Source organism: Desarmillaria tabescens (genome assembly GCF_030435595.1).
Source record: "Desarmillaria tabescens strain CCBAS 213 chromosome Unknown EV420scaffold_58, whole genome shotgun sequence".
Taxonomy (NCBI): domain Eukaryota; kingdom Fungi; phylum Basidiomycota; class Agaricomycetes; order Agaricales; family Physalacriaceae; genus Desarmillaria; species Desarmillaria tabescens.
In genome coordinates, this window is record NW_026848357.1 from 117,776 (window position 1) to 133,935 (window position 16,160).

At 49.2% G+C, this 16,160-nt stretch overlaps 1 protein-coding gene across 1 annotated transcript; it reads right to left on the bottom strand.

Moving 5' to 3' along the window:
- Window positions 1-824: 824 nt before the first annotated feature.
- EV420DRAFT_1649215 (uncharacterized protein) lies at window positions 825-2,696 on the bottom strand (the record flags this gene model as incomplete). Its single annotated transcript, XM_060478278.1, has 12 exons — window positions 825-947; window positions 1,012-1,118; window positions 1,176-1,246; window positions 1,304-1,549; window positions 1,597-1,608; window positions 1,675-1,718; window positions 1,764-1,789; window positions 1,843-2,015; window positions 2,064-2,077; window positions 2,131-2,140; window positions 2,201-2,502; window positions 2,562-2,696. The coding sequence occupies 12 exons, from the start codon at window positions 2,694-2,696 to the stop codon at window positions 825-827; spliced, it is 1,263 nt and encodes a 420-aa protein (XP_060324748.1).
- Window positions 2,697-16,160: the final 13,464 nt, after the last annotated feature.

A 16,160-nucleotide genomic window follows, 5' to 3' on the forward strand; every position in this document is an offset into this window, starting at 1 on the left:
TTGATTGCGCTCAACTCGGAGAAATATTGTATTGTGATAACTTGAATGTGCATTTGTGTTTGCGGAATGTGTTTGTGAATTCTGAGTTGTTGCAAGTGGCAGAGGTTCGAACCCTTTGGCTTGTCAATACTCTTTGAGGGTTTTTGGTTTATTCCAAAGTAGCATAGGTTCAAACCCTGTGGCTTGTGGATGTGTTTCTGTGTTTCTGTGTCTCTGGATCGCATAGGTTTGAACCCTGTGGATCTACAAAAGGTTTCCAAAGTGTTTTCTGCTTAGAGCACGAAGCTTTAAGTCATGTGTAGTTTGTTTGATGGGTTGTGGCCACCTGTGTGTTGCACACAACGTCAATTGAGGGTTGTACGTTCTTGTGGGACATTTGTGGGCTTGTGAAATATTACTTTTGCCTTGAGGCCGAGCGATACATATCGCTCACCTCCTGTCCTAAAAGCATTTGGACTTAGAGAATTCTTTTGAGCTAGCATGCTATTATATCTTGAAGAGCACAAGACATCTTTTAATTCTACTGTTATTGTGTGCTTGCATCGCACATCTCCCCCGAACTACTGAGATTCTGTGTGTGTGTGTGTGTGTGTGAGTGGGTGTGTTTAGTGTGTCTACACTATCGCATTTCGAGCTTGGCATGCACAGAGCCTCTTCAATGTGCCCATGGAAGGACCTGAAGCTGCTCCAAAGCCCAAAATATCAGGTATGTATTATTCATTGGCCATATTGACAACCAGCGCAGCCGTCTATATACCTGTACCATACCGTCAACCTAGTTCTAAGAGCCTTGACAGTACAGTATATGGACCAGCCATCGCCTGTCACTGTACCGTGGCTATACGGCTGTATACCGTATACAGGATGGTGCAAAGCCCTAGTCCTGTCCAGGGCACCCCATAAATGTTGCTCCCACCTGAGGTGGCCTGCTCAATGACAGCATTGTACTGCATCCAGTACCCAGGAACAATAAGCTATTAAAGCAGCTGGGATGACTTATTGAAAGCTCACCTGAACAATGTATCCCTCGATATATTCACAAAGATCAGAGGATGTTGTGTTATGCTCATATACAGCTGCCAGGGCATGTAGAACATAGTGTCCTCCAAGGTCCATAGCTTCATTTCCAAACAACAATGATGAGCATGTGAAATGATTTTACAGGTAAAATATACTATCAATGACCCCATCTATTCCCTGCCATATTTCACTGTCAGAAACAATAGCAATGGCAGTGCTGCATAGTCTAGAAGAAAGTATAAATTGGTATTTGAATAGCCAGCATTTGGAATAGAATACATACAAGGCTTCAGTTGATGCGCTACTAGTGATAGAAGCTAGGATAGCTAATCCTTCAACAAAGACTGCTGAATCATACAAATACATTGCAGATTCTACTAAGCAGGAGTCACTCAACTTTGAAGAGATAGAAAAAAGCATGATATTATTATCAAGATTGAGAAGATCTGACTGTAAGAAATTTGCTGACTCCATGGAAGCATTGAGATATGTCTCATTAGAGGTTGCTTCTGCTAATAGAGCAGAAACACTTTGAAATAGTCAGCCTTTCACCATGCAGAAGGGTACTGAGCTCACATAAAAAAGGAGCTTGTCATACAGAGTTAGCACAGATGATCAAGATTTGATATAAGGATAATAAATAACAAAACTAACCCTGAGTTTAGAGAATTGAGTGTTGGTTCATTGGTATCATTGGACTTGATGAAATAAGTATTAAAATATGAGTGTAGATTATAACACACCCAAAATGTACCACCAGCCATAGTAGCTGTGGACTTCTATTAGGAGATGGATCAAATGCAGCTTGTTGATGATGCTCACTATCTTGGCAGGATGATGACATGTTGAACTGCTTCTTGTCCATGATCCCCAGTGCTGCTTGGCTCTCAGAGATGGTGTATAGTCTTCCAGAAGTCCAAGAAGTCACAGCCCAGTCAAGAAAGTCATTGTCTTGATATGTGGTATATGCATGGGCAGCAGCATATCCATAACTCCTGAGAAATATAAGTAATATGGAAACTATTGATACTCACCATACTTACAGTCCATAGTCTATCTATTTGAGTTACAAGAGGTATCATCAATTTCTGAGAATGCTTGTAAATAAACAGGACTAACACTGAATCAAGTTCAATGAGTAAAGACTCAGAAAACTTGAATGTGATGAGAGAATACTGACAATACATCCATAAATCCAGGTTTTTCCAATTCTGCCAATACAAAATAGTGCTTTAGCATGTCTTTGTACTTTGTCTGGTTTGTCAGCCTATCAAATTCAACCATTTGTGCATAAAGCCTCCCAGGGGTTCCATATGTAGAATCTGAGTGTGACACAAAAGTTCTGAAAATGTTAAACAAAACAGTAAAAGAGAGAAACGTGCCACCAAACATTCCATCAGGTGTAAGGTTGCTAATTGCTTTCTCCAGAGCAGCACTTGCAATGCTAATACATTCATCCTTGGATGTTGTTATGTTAGGCTTCTGATTAGAAATTTAGAATGTTAACAGTTGCTTTCATCTGATGGCATAACAATACTCACTCTCCAGGAAGTAGAAGGTTTGAGGTCCTGTGCTGCCCCTGTGTCTGCAAAACTAAGAGCAACCAGTGTCCAGATAAAAAACAGCTGCATCCTTGCTCCAGGGAAAAATAGACCACACTGAGTCTTCAAAGTCATCATGAAGGGTAAGTTAAAGATGAAGAAGTCTGCATAGAGAATAAGACCATGGCAACTCACTTTGAGATCTTGCACAGGACTCAGTGCTGTGCAACATAGCCTGATGATGGTCACTTGACAAGAATATCAATTCAGGAGCCATTGAATGATGCCATCAAAGATAGTCACCACTGAAAGAGAAGGAGATGGGGTAACAGTTTACCAACTGAAGGTGGGAGAAACTCAAGATAACATATAATAGAACACATGGACAGTGTTTATATTACAGTTTTACCCCTATTTTCCTTATCTTATCTTATCCTTATCCATCAGAACCCTGGACCTGCCTATCTTATCTCTCGGACCCATGATATTCTGCTGGCACACTCTTTACCCGGTTACCCAGTCGCCGTCACCCCAGTTCACGCTGCCACCCCCAGATGACCAGCGACCTGCATGTGCCATCACGCTTCTCTTGATGGCATCATGCTTCTTAGTAGTTGGACGAGAGTTGACCACCAGTCAAGGGCGGCCTACAGGATGCAGCCTATTCAGACGGAGTCCCACGCAGATGCAGGTGATATGTGCTCTTTACTCTCATTCGTCAGGAACATACTTCTTTTAGTGTCCTCCCTCCTCATTTGTTGAAAGATGCACTTCTTGTTGCACGTGCCCTTGTAGATACTATTCTTAGTACAAGTCTAACATGTATTTAAGCTAGCCTATGCTGTGGCCTCAGACCCCAGCTTCGGCTAAGGTTATATACTCCTAACTCTTACAAGCTCCCTGCTCTCACTATAAGTGATGCCTAACTTCTCACAATCAACCAACGCCTCTCTAACGCTGAATCACCGAATGCAAGTGACAGGATAGAGATCAGCCTTGGTTCAGATTAGAGTTAGTGCTTAACAATTAGCCAAAGCTTGCCCTTACTACCCTTACCATTGTCAACGGTGACTGTACCGCTTCAAGGCAGTCACTGTTATACTTCCAAAAGAAAAAGGAAACCTTCAGCCCGTTATTTAAAAAATGGCACCCACTGTACCTCGAGACCATAAACATTCGTTGTGGTACAACGACCTTTATGCCACTCACCCCCTCAGACTGCACCGCCATTATCTTTGGAAGTACCTTGTTAACAACCAACTAATCGTCGTCTTAGATCGAACTAGGATCACCACTCACACTTCGGTGGATGATACTCTAGCAAGTCAAAGGCGAGGTCAAAGCCAATAGAGACAGATAGTCACGAAGGATGGAGTTTGAGTTGGGTAGATTAAACCTTAGCCAAAGCTGGGGTTTCATCCAGCTGAGGCTCTACTTAAATACACGTTGGTAAACTAATAATAGTACTGTGAGAATGTGTCCGTTGTGATCGCGTATGAGTAATCAGGCTGAGTCATACGAAGAAAAATGAATAAATCGTAACATTACCCCCTCCCTAAGACTCGTTTGTCCCGAATGAGTCATCAGACTCCCAGTCGTCATCGGAGGATGAGTGGTTTGATTCGGAGTAAAAGGATGGTTCATTGTCTTCCTCCTCTGTCTCATCCATGTTCCAGTTTTCGTGAATATGTTGGAGGTTTTGCAGATTTACTTCTTCTTCTGTATCGCTCTCTTCCTCGATGCATGGCACTCCGTCTGCTTCGTCAGTTGACACCTTTGGCCATTTTCCTTCAATGAAGTCGTTTTCTAATTCTGGATTGAAGGCCGGGTGCCAATTGATAGGTATGTCTTTGACTATCCTATCAATTTCCTCCGAATGGGCTATCGCTGAGCATTGGGAGGATGGGACCATTTCGATGTCCGTGACACAGGGAGTGTCCGGTTCATGGTATTTAATACTGAGGTTTGTTGGTATTTTGTCGTTGATCCTGACGGTTTTTCCATGTTTATCGACTTCCCATCTGATCCTCTGTAGGCGGGCTTCGTACTCATCTACGAGCTGCTCTGCATTGGCCATGTTTGAACGTTTCACCCACAAGTTCTCCTCCATTGGATATCCCCTCCACTTGACCAGGTATTTGGTGACTATGTGGCGATTTCATCCCCGACCCACCGCTTTATCCCGCTGTTCAACAATTTTTTCTATCTCATATTCTTCCTCGTCGTCAATAAGTTCTGGAGGAGGCCTCTCAGGTCTGGGTTGATTAGGGAACTCGGGTGCATGGTACAGAGTTAGGAGAGATTCGTTGAATCGATTATGGATTTTCCAGCCTACTGGAAGTTTAAGTTCGTAGGCGGATAACCCCTTCTTGGCGAGAATGGAGAAAGGTCCTATGCGCCAATCTCCTAGCTTCTTGGTTGGGTGCGGAAGGTTTAGGTTGGTGGAATCCAGCCACACCTTATCGCCCACCTGGTATTCCACAGCGGTGTCCTTATGCTTGTCGTAGGCTTTCTTCATCAAGTCTGCCGCCCTTTCCAGGGACCCCCTGGCCTTCCCCTGAACCTCTTTTGTCCCTTGGACTAGTTTTGACGCAGTGGGAACTACGTCCGGGTGTTGGGTCATCTTGATGACTTGTCCATCTCTTCCGAAAACTACTTTGTAGGGAGAGAAACCGGTCGCTGAGTGCTTTCGGTTATTGTGGGTGAAGGCGGCCAACAGCAGCCAGTCGCTCCAGTCATCTTGTCGATAGTTAACAAACATTTTGAGATACTTTTCTATCTCCTGGTTGACCCACTCTGTCTGCCCATCTGTCTGTGGGTGATAGGCCGTGGAAGGGTTCCCTTCGACTTGTACTAGCTGGTAGAACTCTTTCATGAACCTGGATACGAAAATGGCCCCTCAGTCTGAGATGACTTTCTCGGGCATTACTCCATAGGGCACGTAAATGTGGTCCCTTAGGATTTTGGCGAAGCCCAAGGAAGTAAGCTCCTCGGTACATGCGATCGGGATAATTGTCTTGGAAAATCTGTCAACAATCACCAGGATGGAGTCGAACCCCTTTGAATTAGGGAGTTTGGTGATCATGTCGACCGATATGTGGGTCCACGGGTGGCTAGGTACCTCATTTGGGTGAAGAGGCACCTTCTTGGGCCGTCAGTCTGCCTTGATTCGTTGACAGACTTCACATCCCTTCACGTATGCTTCCACTTCCTGGTGCATGCAGGGCCACCAGTAGTCCCGGAGGAGAAGTTCTTTGGTCTTTTCCACCCCGGGGTGTCCCGCCATTACATGATCATGTCGAAGAGCTATAATCTTCCCTCATAATCTCCTATCCATGGGGATATAGATACGCCCATCGTACCAAAGTAAGTCTTGATCTCGGGATACCCCCTTCTCATGGTTGAGGGAGTCGGAGATTCCCCGGTCCCATTTACGGGGGTCATGGGTGGCTAGCTTGATTTCCTCGTGCAATTCTTCCTGTGTCGGCATCGTCAAGGCCCTGAAGTGTTCAGCTTTTAGGACAACCACATCCTTATTATCGTCTCACCCCTGGTCATGATCCGCTCATCGTGACAACAGATCGGCTTTGCGGTTCTGGGCTCCCGGTTTATGGTGCAGGGTAAATTGGTACTCTGCTAACTCTGTCACCCATCGAGCTTGTTGTCGGTTAAGCTTTTGGGGTTTTCGGAAGTACTGGAGGTTAGAGTGGTCCATCCAGATCTCGAAATCTTCCTGGGCACCCATAAGATACTGGCGCCACTCCTCCAAGGCGATCATGACGGCGAGGAGCTCCTTATCATAGATCTCATAATTTCGTTCCGTCGTGGCCAGCGCCTTTGAGAGAAAGGCGACTGGACGCCATTTGTCATCTTGTAATTGCGACAAGATGGCTCCTACGGCCCCCTCACTTGAGTCTGCCTCAACCCGAAATTTCCCTTCATAGAGCAGTATGGCTAATACCACGTCCTCCCGGAATAACTCTTATAGTTTATCGAATGCCTCCTGCTGGGCTCTCCCCCAATTCCACTCGGTCTTGCCTGTGAGTATCGTTAGCAGCTTAACATGTTTGCTATAGTCACATATGAATCAACGATAAAAGTTGCAGAAGCCCAGGAAGGATTGTAGTTCCTGTTTCTTGCGAGGAACCGGCCAATCCAGTAGGCCTGCGATTTTTATGGGATCCATATGAATTCTTCCTTCGCTAATGATCACCCCTAGATATTCGGTCTCTTCCACCTCGAATTCGCATTTTTCAGCTTTCAGGAATAAGTTATTGTCCCAAAGTATCTTTAGCACCTTGCGAATGATGCGTTTATGGTCCTCCTTGGTTTGAGATGCAACGAGTATGTCGTCTAGGTATACCGATACCTCCCTGGCGGCTATGAGGTCTTTAAAGATGTCATTCATCATCCATTGGAAGGTGGCCAGGGAATTGGTGAGTCCGAAGAACATTACAAGGGGTTCATAGAGGCCACGGTTGGTACGAAACGCGGCCTTCCACTCATCCCCTTGCTTTATCCGGACATTGTTATATCCCCACCGCACATCCAACTTGGTGAAGTACTTGGCCTTCTTTAGTCGGTCCATCAGCTCTCCAATCAACGGCAATGGATACCGGTTCTTGATTGTCATTTCATTGAGTTTCCGGTAGTCCTGGACCGGTCGGAGCTTCCTGTCTTTCTTTTTGACAAAGAAGAAAGGAGACGCCATCGGGGACTTTGAGGGTTGAATGCGACCGGTGGATAAGTTCTCGTCGAGGAATTTGTCCAGCTCCTCTTGCTCAGTGGGATTTAGGGGGTAGACTTTGCAATCCAGGTTGGCATTGGTGTTTGGAATTAGCTCAATGGCGTGATCCCACGGCTTCCGAGGAGGGAGTTCATCAAAGTTTTCTTTAGCAAAGACATCTTGAAACTCTCGGTAATCCACTGGCACAATTTCCTCGAAGGATTTGACTGCCTTCTTGGCATTGGCCCTTGTGGCTAGTTCGTTGGCCTTGGTTCCCATGGCCCGTACGTGGAAGGCTTCTTCGAAGTCTATTACCAAAATGGTATCTCCCTCTTCATATTCGTCCCATTTAGAGGTAGGGTCCGTGTCAGGCAAGGAGAAGGGGATTTTTCGGCACGCGCAGCGGGCGAGAGTCACTGCCCTGGTGTCCCAATCGATAAGCGGATTGTGCCTCTGCAACCAATCGTGCCCCAAGAACAAGGGCATGGTGCCTAGATCTACCACGGCCAGCTCTATCCATTCCATGTGGTCTCCAATGTGTAGCCGTACCTCGGCATACTCTGTGATGTCTCCTCCCTTATTCCTTGTGCCATCAGCATTGTAAACAGGGACGGATCGAGCTGCCCTTTTGAGATTAAGGGCGTGATCCCATGCCCATGCGTGGTCTATAGAGCTCCCGGTGGCCCCGCTGTCTACCAATGCTTTCAGGGTGTGAATCTCCTGAGTATCCAACATCTCCAGCTGCACATTAATTGATACATTACGCCCCTTCCATCCTCGAATGTACATAGGGGGTTTCTTTAAATCCTCCATCCACTCCCACCTGTCCAGAGCCTCTCCCGCGGTTTCTGGCTGCTCCTTGAGTGAGTCCCACAGCTCGAGTGTGACTTCCCCTGTCCTATGTGGATGTACCCACCGCTTTAAGGTGGTGAAGGCAGAGGCTTCGTTTTTGGTGAGGCGTAGGGCCCAACAGGTCCAATGCATCCCAAAAGGCTCATAGTACATGTCGAGAACCGCCCTTTTGGCCTCGGGTCTCGGTTCAGGCTCGGGGGTCACAGGAGACATCCCCTTGAGTCTGGTGATTGGGATATCGGATTGTAAGTGAGCTTCTTCGTCTTCTACCTCTTCCAGTAAAACACGAGATTTCTTGCCTCGAGGTGGCAGTTGGTCACCGGGCTGGTCGATAAGGCCCCTCGGCAGCATTTGGTCACCTTCTGTCGAGTGGGTAGAGGAGGGCTCGCTGCCCTGTGTTCGGCCCCGGCCAAGGGCGTTTGTGCATGACGTTGCAACCTCTACACTATGTCCATACTTATCCTCATTCCTAACGCCGGCGGTACTCTCGGTGGCCCTAGGCAGTCGCACACATATTGGCTCCCCCAGGGGGTCAGCACCGTTTGCGGGTGAGGCCACTACTGAGTGTAGGTGGTCCCCTGGGTTCCCGGCCTCAGCTGCTTTTCCGCCACTGACAGGAGGAACAACCGATGATGTGCTCGGTAACGGCGAGTGACAAAAGGCTAGTGAATGGATATGAACACCACAACACCAAAACCCTCTACTACTCTACACTAATCACCAATATTATTGAGTTCGGGTGTTTCGAGTACGATAGAAGCACTCTGCAGACTTCAACAAATCAGGGAAAGGTTGTTTAAAGATGTATATTTGGTACTAGTGAGCTACACAAGATGTAATACTCGCACTAGTGGGGTTTTAAGACACGATTGGATGAATAGTGACTTGTTTTGAGCAACTGCGCTCGGTCTAACTCTGATACTTCGAAACTAGTGGCACTCTGGGCCAAATACTGGGTCTCACAAGCGGTCTACACTTGACTAGCGGCACCCTAGGCTCGACTAGTGGCACTCTTGGCCTAAGAACAAATACTTTAACTCCGAGACAATACTTTAACTAACTTCGAAACGCTCTGAGTCACTCCAAGACGGAATAGTAACTTTAAGACACTTCAATTCGTTCAATACTATAGGTGACTAAGCGACTAGTAGACACTTCGTCGAGGTTAAGCACAAAAGCCTTTAATTGGGGCACTAGAATATGGACTAGTAGGTCACAATCGCGGGGATGGCTTGCCTGCCTGCGAGGCTGCCCCTTCTACTACTTATATACTACAGAGACAGGTACAGAATAAAATATAAATAGATTCTTTAGGGGTAATATTGGTAAGGATATCTTGGCTAGTCACGAATTATGGTGAATAATCACGCAATAGTCGGCCTAGCCTGTTCTTTCTGTCGGATAGCGGGTCGAGGGACTCCGCTATTGGGTTGTTTCCGCACCCTTTGCCCAGGGGTGCTCCACTAGTGACACGGCTATACAAATAGTTGGGTAACTGTGCCTGTAGCAACTGCTCGATCGTGATCGGGGTGCAGCCCGGCTATACTAGTGCCGATTGTATGAGATCTGTATCACACTGGCCGGATCTGGGCTAAGGGTTATGCCTTTACTGGTTCATTTCTAAGTCCTTTCAGAAGTGCTCACGTGACTAGTCATCCTGACTTAGGCGTTCATGCCCAGATCGGTCCACTAGCAACTGAATAGTTGAGATCTGTGTGGGTTCTTACTTCTTGTTTGGGTGCTAGCAGCTGTATTCTTTACTAGTGACCGTATTTTACTAAGTCATACTAGCTTTGGAGGTGCTAGTCCGGTCAGCTGGTAGGGCTGACCCACTAGTGGTATCATTCCTAAGTCCTGACTCGACTAGTAGCATGCTAACTTGACTATCAGTCCGAAGTCTCAACTATAGCCCTTGATATACGACTAGTATAGGATAGACCTGCAACAGTATTGTTATAAAATCACAAAATCTAGGTGTGAACGTGTAGACGGCGTATCACCGAAGTGGAAGGTCCGTCTGTCGGGGCTGTCAGCCGATTCTCCCTGCTGGGGCAATGACCACCACGTCTGGTGTCCATCTTGTCTTGACCTGAGGTGCTCGCTGGGTTCTCCAGAACTTTCCCCATTTGGTCAAGCAGGGGTGCCAGAGGAGGGCCAGCCCCTAGGGGTTCATTGCTGGATGCAGATCGCGTAGAGCGGCGGAAATCCCCTCCTACGCCATCAGGTTTTTGCAATTCTTCATTCTTAGTTTCTTCGACTGGTAACGTGGCGAAAGCATTGGTATATTGGTCATATGGGGTACCTACATACGTAGTATAAGTCCGACTAATTTTACATGAATGCGTACCAGGGGAAACTAAGTCTTTAGACGATGTCATCGAATCGCTTATTTCGACGCCGGCTCGTCTTTTGATGACTTATCGTCCTTGACCTCCTTGACCTTCATGTCCTTTCCTAACTCTTCCTTCTCAGCCTCTGCGAGTAGTTGACGTAGCCGCTGCGTGGGGATCTTCTTGCGGGGTGGGAGCTTGATGGGGAGCCACTTGGACTTGTCCGTTGGGCATTTATGGTCTCGGTTCCACCCGGTGTTCCCACACTTGAAGCATTGCTTGTCGGACCATAACTTGTCGATTTCCATCGGCTGCCCGGCTCCCCCATAGGTTGTCCCGGTGGCATCCTTCTTGTCACCACTAGAACCCTGGCCACTGCCCTTTGATTGATTTTGGTTGCCTTGACCCGAACCACTTCCCTGGTTCAGGGAGGACTTATTGCCCAGCCCTTGGGCGAATGTAATGCGATAGGGGTTCTGCCCTTCCCTGTTCATGGTGTAGTACATGGGGAAAACCTGAAAGTACATCTTGCAATGATGAAGGAAGCGGTTGATGTCTGATGATACTCCTTCGAAGTATTCTGGTTGCGTGATTAGTTTGGGTTTTACATCATTCCAGGGGTTATTCACCGCCCTGGGAGCAAGCTGCCATGGAGGAATGGGCTCCGGTGGCGACGGCGGTACAGGTGGTACTGGCGCATTCGGTGGTTGGGGCAGCGAACGCAAACTCGGGTTTTCCCCTGGGGGCGGATATCCCCCCAGGTAACGGGGCGGTTGTGAGGGTGGCTCCTTCGGTGGTTGGAGCAGCACTGTCGACCCTTTTCCTTTATCCGGGTTGGAGGGCCCCACACCCTGGTCTGCCCAGTCATTGTCTGGATCCTCAGCTCCTCCTCCTCCGCCTGCAACGAACCTCATGGTTTCGAGAGGGTGCAGCATGGGTGCTGGTCATCGGTAAGCCACACACCCCGGTTTTGAATAGTCGGGGTGGCAGATGTTCCACACAATTGCCGCCCGATGCCACGTCTCGACTTCTACGATGTTCTTCACCAGGTATTCATCTCCGTCGAGCTGCGCGTTAAGGTAATCCTCCCCTGCCTCCGTGAGTAACCACTGGACGTCGGTTATCATATCCTCCGCTATCAGCTCGCACAGATTATCCCAAGTGAGGAGGTTCATCATGGGGGGAACCGTGGTTATCGGTTCCATGAGTACCCTTTTGATGTCCCTCATCACCTCCTTCGCTATCGTGCTCAGAGGTGGCTTGCTCGGCATGCCACTGGGTGACCTCCTCGGTGCTCCACTGTCTGCTTCCCCATTTCCTCCAAGGGCTGGGGTGTTCCCTTCGGTGCCTCTGCCTTCTGCGATACTCCTGCCTCCACTCAGATAAGTCGGAGCAGTCTTCATCAAAGACTTCATTTCGGAACCGCTCGAGGGCATCCTCACGCCGCCAGCAGTCGTTCCCTGCTTGTCAGGACACCTCTCGTAGTCGTATTTCTTCGACTCTCACTCTTCATTGGGCCTCGTCATCTGTTGCGTCGGGTTCAAGAGGTAAGGGGATGGATAAATCCCTGATGGCTCGGCGCTTGGCATTTCGAGTCCGTGCGCTTGCCGTTCTTCCTCGGTCCACGAGGGCCGCTCCCTCTGGGGTGAGCCTGGCATTTCTAAGGTTGAAGTTGGACTGGACAAGCGTGTTGTACTCATCGGTCCAGGGTCATTGATTGACAGGCCGGGGGAGGGCAAACACCCTGGCCTGGACAGATGGAGTGAAAGGGGGGACTCCGGGGAATTGGTCGGAGGAGGAATCTCCTCCAAACCAACTGAGGATTTCCTGTCCCTCCTGCGTGTCGCCCGGGTACTCGGTACAGTGGGTGTCGTCAGTAATTGTGTCTCATGTGGGAATGGTAGAGGGGTCAGCTGCGTATAAATCGGGGTGAGCGTCCGGGGAGTAGGCTTCGATGGTGTCCCAGAGATGCTCCTCTGTTTCGGCGGGGAGGTCAATGGTCCTTGGAACAGGGGTGGTCTCAGGTCCAGCTGCTTGGGTTGAGGGCCTGGCCACAGGAGTTTCTTCCCCAGTGAAGACCCAACTTGTTGAGGGGTACCATGCCACAGGGATCCCACTGGACTCTCTTCCGCTGCCTGGCACAATTCTACCGTTATAGGGGTCTGATCCAGTTGGGTGGGCAGTAGTTGCAGTGGAAGCCCCAAGACCGAGGCTTCCATCACTCTCCTCAGAGTCGCCTCCGTGGAAGTAGGTTCTCGGGGAGGAGGGGACATTGACCCACTTTGTCCCTGAATGTCCTGACTCGTCGTCTCTGGTATTGGCTGCATCTTCCTCCGACGGGTAGAGGTCATTGAGGAGGTCTTCGAGCCTGACCCTTTCAAGGTCTGTGAGCTCGTCCCCTTCGAACTCGGTATTGTTATCGCTTTCCTCACCCTGGTCCACAGCCCCTCCTTCTTCTCCTCCAACAGGAGGGAGGTCGATGATTCTTGGGGGTGAGACGTGGATGTCTCCAAGTAGGTCGATGCCTCGTACGTCTGTAATGTCAACAGAGGCTGCTCTTGGGGTTGGGGAAGACTCCCTGGAACTTGAGGATTCTCCTCTGGGTGTGATGGGTCATCCATCATGAAGCGTTGGTTGCACTGGAATGTGCGGGTATGGAACTACGGGATAGGGGATTGGGAGATGTGGAATGTAGTGGAATGGGAGTCTCGCTCTTCGAGCGTGGGTGCAGCACCTATAAAGCGCCCTAAGTGCTAGCACTAAAAGGGCTCCTGCAAGTAATCCAAAAGCTACTGCAACAGTTGGTAGCAGTTCAGCAAGTGGCATATGAGCGTTCGGAAGACGAGGATGGTGAGTACGATGAGTATGGCGATGATCAGGCTGAGGTCGGTCTTGTAGGTGGAATCGTTCATCAGTGGATAATCGTTAAAGTCTGGGGTGCCCGTCAAGGTTAGCAGGATGACTGCCAACACTGGAACGAGCTTGAGAGATAAGAGAGGGATGTTCGTGGTTTTTTAAAGTCGGATGATCCCAATGTAGAGTCCTACAAGGTAGGCCACGAGTAAGGGGGCCGGTATGTAGAATCGACACAGGACGATGGTAATTGCTACCCTTGTCAACACAGAGGTCAACGGGTCTCGCAACAGGAAAGGCAGGACCCAGAGGGTTCCTGCAGCGAATAGGATTATTGGATATATGTCGGGCAGCGTTCAATGCTGGGCGACGTAGGTCGAGCTTCAGCTAAATGTTAACAACCAACTAATCATCGTCTTAGATCGAACTAGGATCACCACTCGCACTTCGGTGGATGATACTCTAGCAAGTCAAAGGCGAGGTCAAAGCCAATAGAGACAGATAGTCACGAAGGATGGAGTTTGAGTTGGGTAGATTAAACCTTAGCTGAAGCTGGGGTTTCGTCCAGCTGAGGCTCTACTTAAATACATGTTGGTAAACTAATAATAGTACTGTGAGAATGTGTCCATTGTGATCGCATATGAGTAATCAGGCTGAGTCATACGAAGAAAAATGAATAAATCGTAACATACCTTCAGTATCTTGACACTATTAACTGCAGTCGCAGTTATCCATATCACCCGACCAACCCCCAGAAGAGGGAGAGTACACAGACTCAATGGCTCATCAACAGGAACCTCACGAACAACCAGCACTGTCTGGCTCTGGTCCCTCACACCCCAGCCAGGGGGGGAGTGAGACACACTTCGACACCCCCTACCCAACAGAGAAGAGTGACCCCCCATGCTCGAGCTTCCGGGCATGGATCAGCGAGATGGTGAAGGCAAAGAATCCCTTCGGGAAGAAGACCTCAGACAACTCAGCATCCCTCCAGACGACGGAGACGACCCAAGGTTTACCACCGAGTATTGGACCAATACGGATGGGTCCTGGGATGCCACGACCTGGGGCGACGACAATGACTCCTGGGAGTCAGCAATCTCCTCCACAGAGTTATCAGCAGCCATCCCAGGGTTCGATGACGATGGAGAGCGTCTCTATCGAAGAGGAACAAGTGGGTTCTACATTGATGCATTCAACTGAATCGTCCATAGACAAACCAGGCAAAGAACCACCTTCAAAGAGGGTAAAGACCCGTTCCTCCCTGCCTGGAAACGAGGGGAAATACAGGGAGTACCTGACACAGGAGGACATCGAAGAGATGAATCTCCCAAGCCAGAGTGGCATGACGCTCCAACCTCTCTCACATCATACACCCCCGATGGAACCTACAGAGTTGAAGGACCCCCATCCTGGTGGGACGACGAGTCCATCCATGAGTCAGACTTTGTTTGGCCTTCCCCCTGTCCCGAGTCTGAAATCCTACCCCAAACAATTATCACCATCGCCAACCTCAGAGATTTCGCAGAGCCTCGCTTTGCCCACATCTCAGAAACATCCACTAACAACGCTGCTGGAGACGGAACCAATGACATCATATTCACAGAGTACTCCAACAGTAATAATGACGAGCTCCCCGAGTACTACACCCACCCAGGATCCCCGATTAATGAGGGTCAGTGGGTCATCTTTCCAGGAGACACCCCAGAGGGGGACAGGATCCTCGACTGGTTTGCCAGAGACCAACCCTTTCCAGACCCTGTCATCCTCCTGAACCGCGTCCCGAGGGAGCTTGAACAGGCCCCTCCCCATCCATACCCCTACTGCAATTGCCCCATCTGTCGCCATCTCAGAGCCCTGGCCACAGTCGAGTATGAGGGAGCAAAACCCCCCGACAAGCTCGAACCCTTCCTTGCCCCCGAAGGAGGGTTCTTACCCGACAGATACGATAGAGGTTTCCTCCCTCCCCGAGGGCTATGGCCCTGGATCTGGAGATGTGAAGACGCCTTGGAGATCTGGGATGAGTACTGCCGATACTTCTGGGGTGTATGGCAATGGAACGATGACTGGAATGCAGGAGATACAATATTCTCCTGATACCAGGTCATCGGCTACCCACCCGATCATGACAACAGGGCAGATCCCTGGACCAGAGCCGGGATGGTCATCGAACAATGGCTCCAGGAGGATGAATCCAACAACCCTCCCAGTAGAAGCCCCTCCTATGGCCCACCCGAGTTCATCCAAGGCTCAAGCACAGGAGCTTATGGATCGACAAATATATGATCTAACATGGCAGCAAATGTTAGAATGGACTAGCAGACGACTATGGTACAATGTAAATTGGACCATGTCTGACCAGGGGCAAGCATATAATGCTGCAGAACTAGGTTCTGAGCTGGAGGACAAGATACTTCATACTGAAATGTGGTATCATGCCGCCATTGATTGGAACAAGATACACCCCGATCAACCGGTAGCGCCAGGAAGGCACTACGGAGAGGAATCATTCCCTAACCTGAGAATAGTGGGCCCAGAGAATCCAATTCCTGACATTACCTGGGCACCTTCCAGCACCTTAGGACTGAAAGTGGCAGGAGGAACCTTCCATGCCTGTAGCATGGCTGGAGAAGCCTCCCAGTCAGCGCTGACAGGAAAGGCAGGTGGACCAGCACCCATGGCTCCTGGCAGAGGTGGCGGTGGTCCAGGAGGACCAGGCGGAGGCGGTGGAGGAGGACCTCCACCAGGACCGCCTCGACCTCCGGCACAACCACCGTCACCATGTAGTGATCAAAATCTCCGATCACTACTGCGACCTACCAATCCCCCTCTACCACC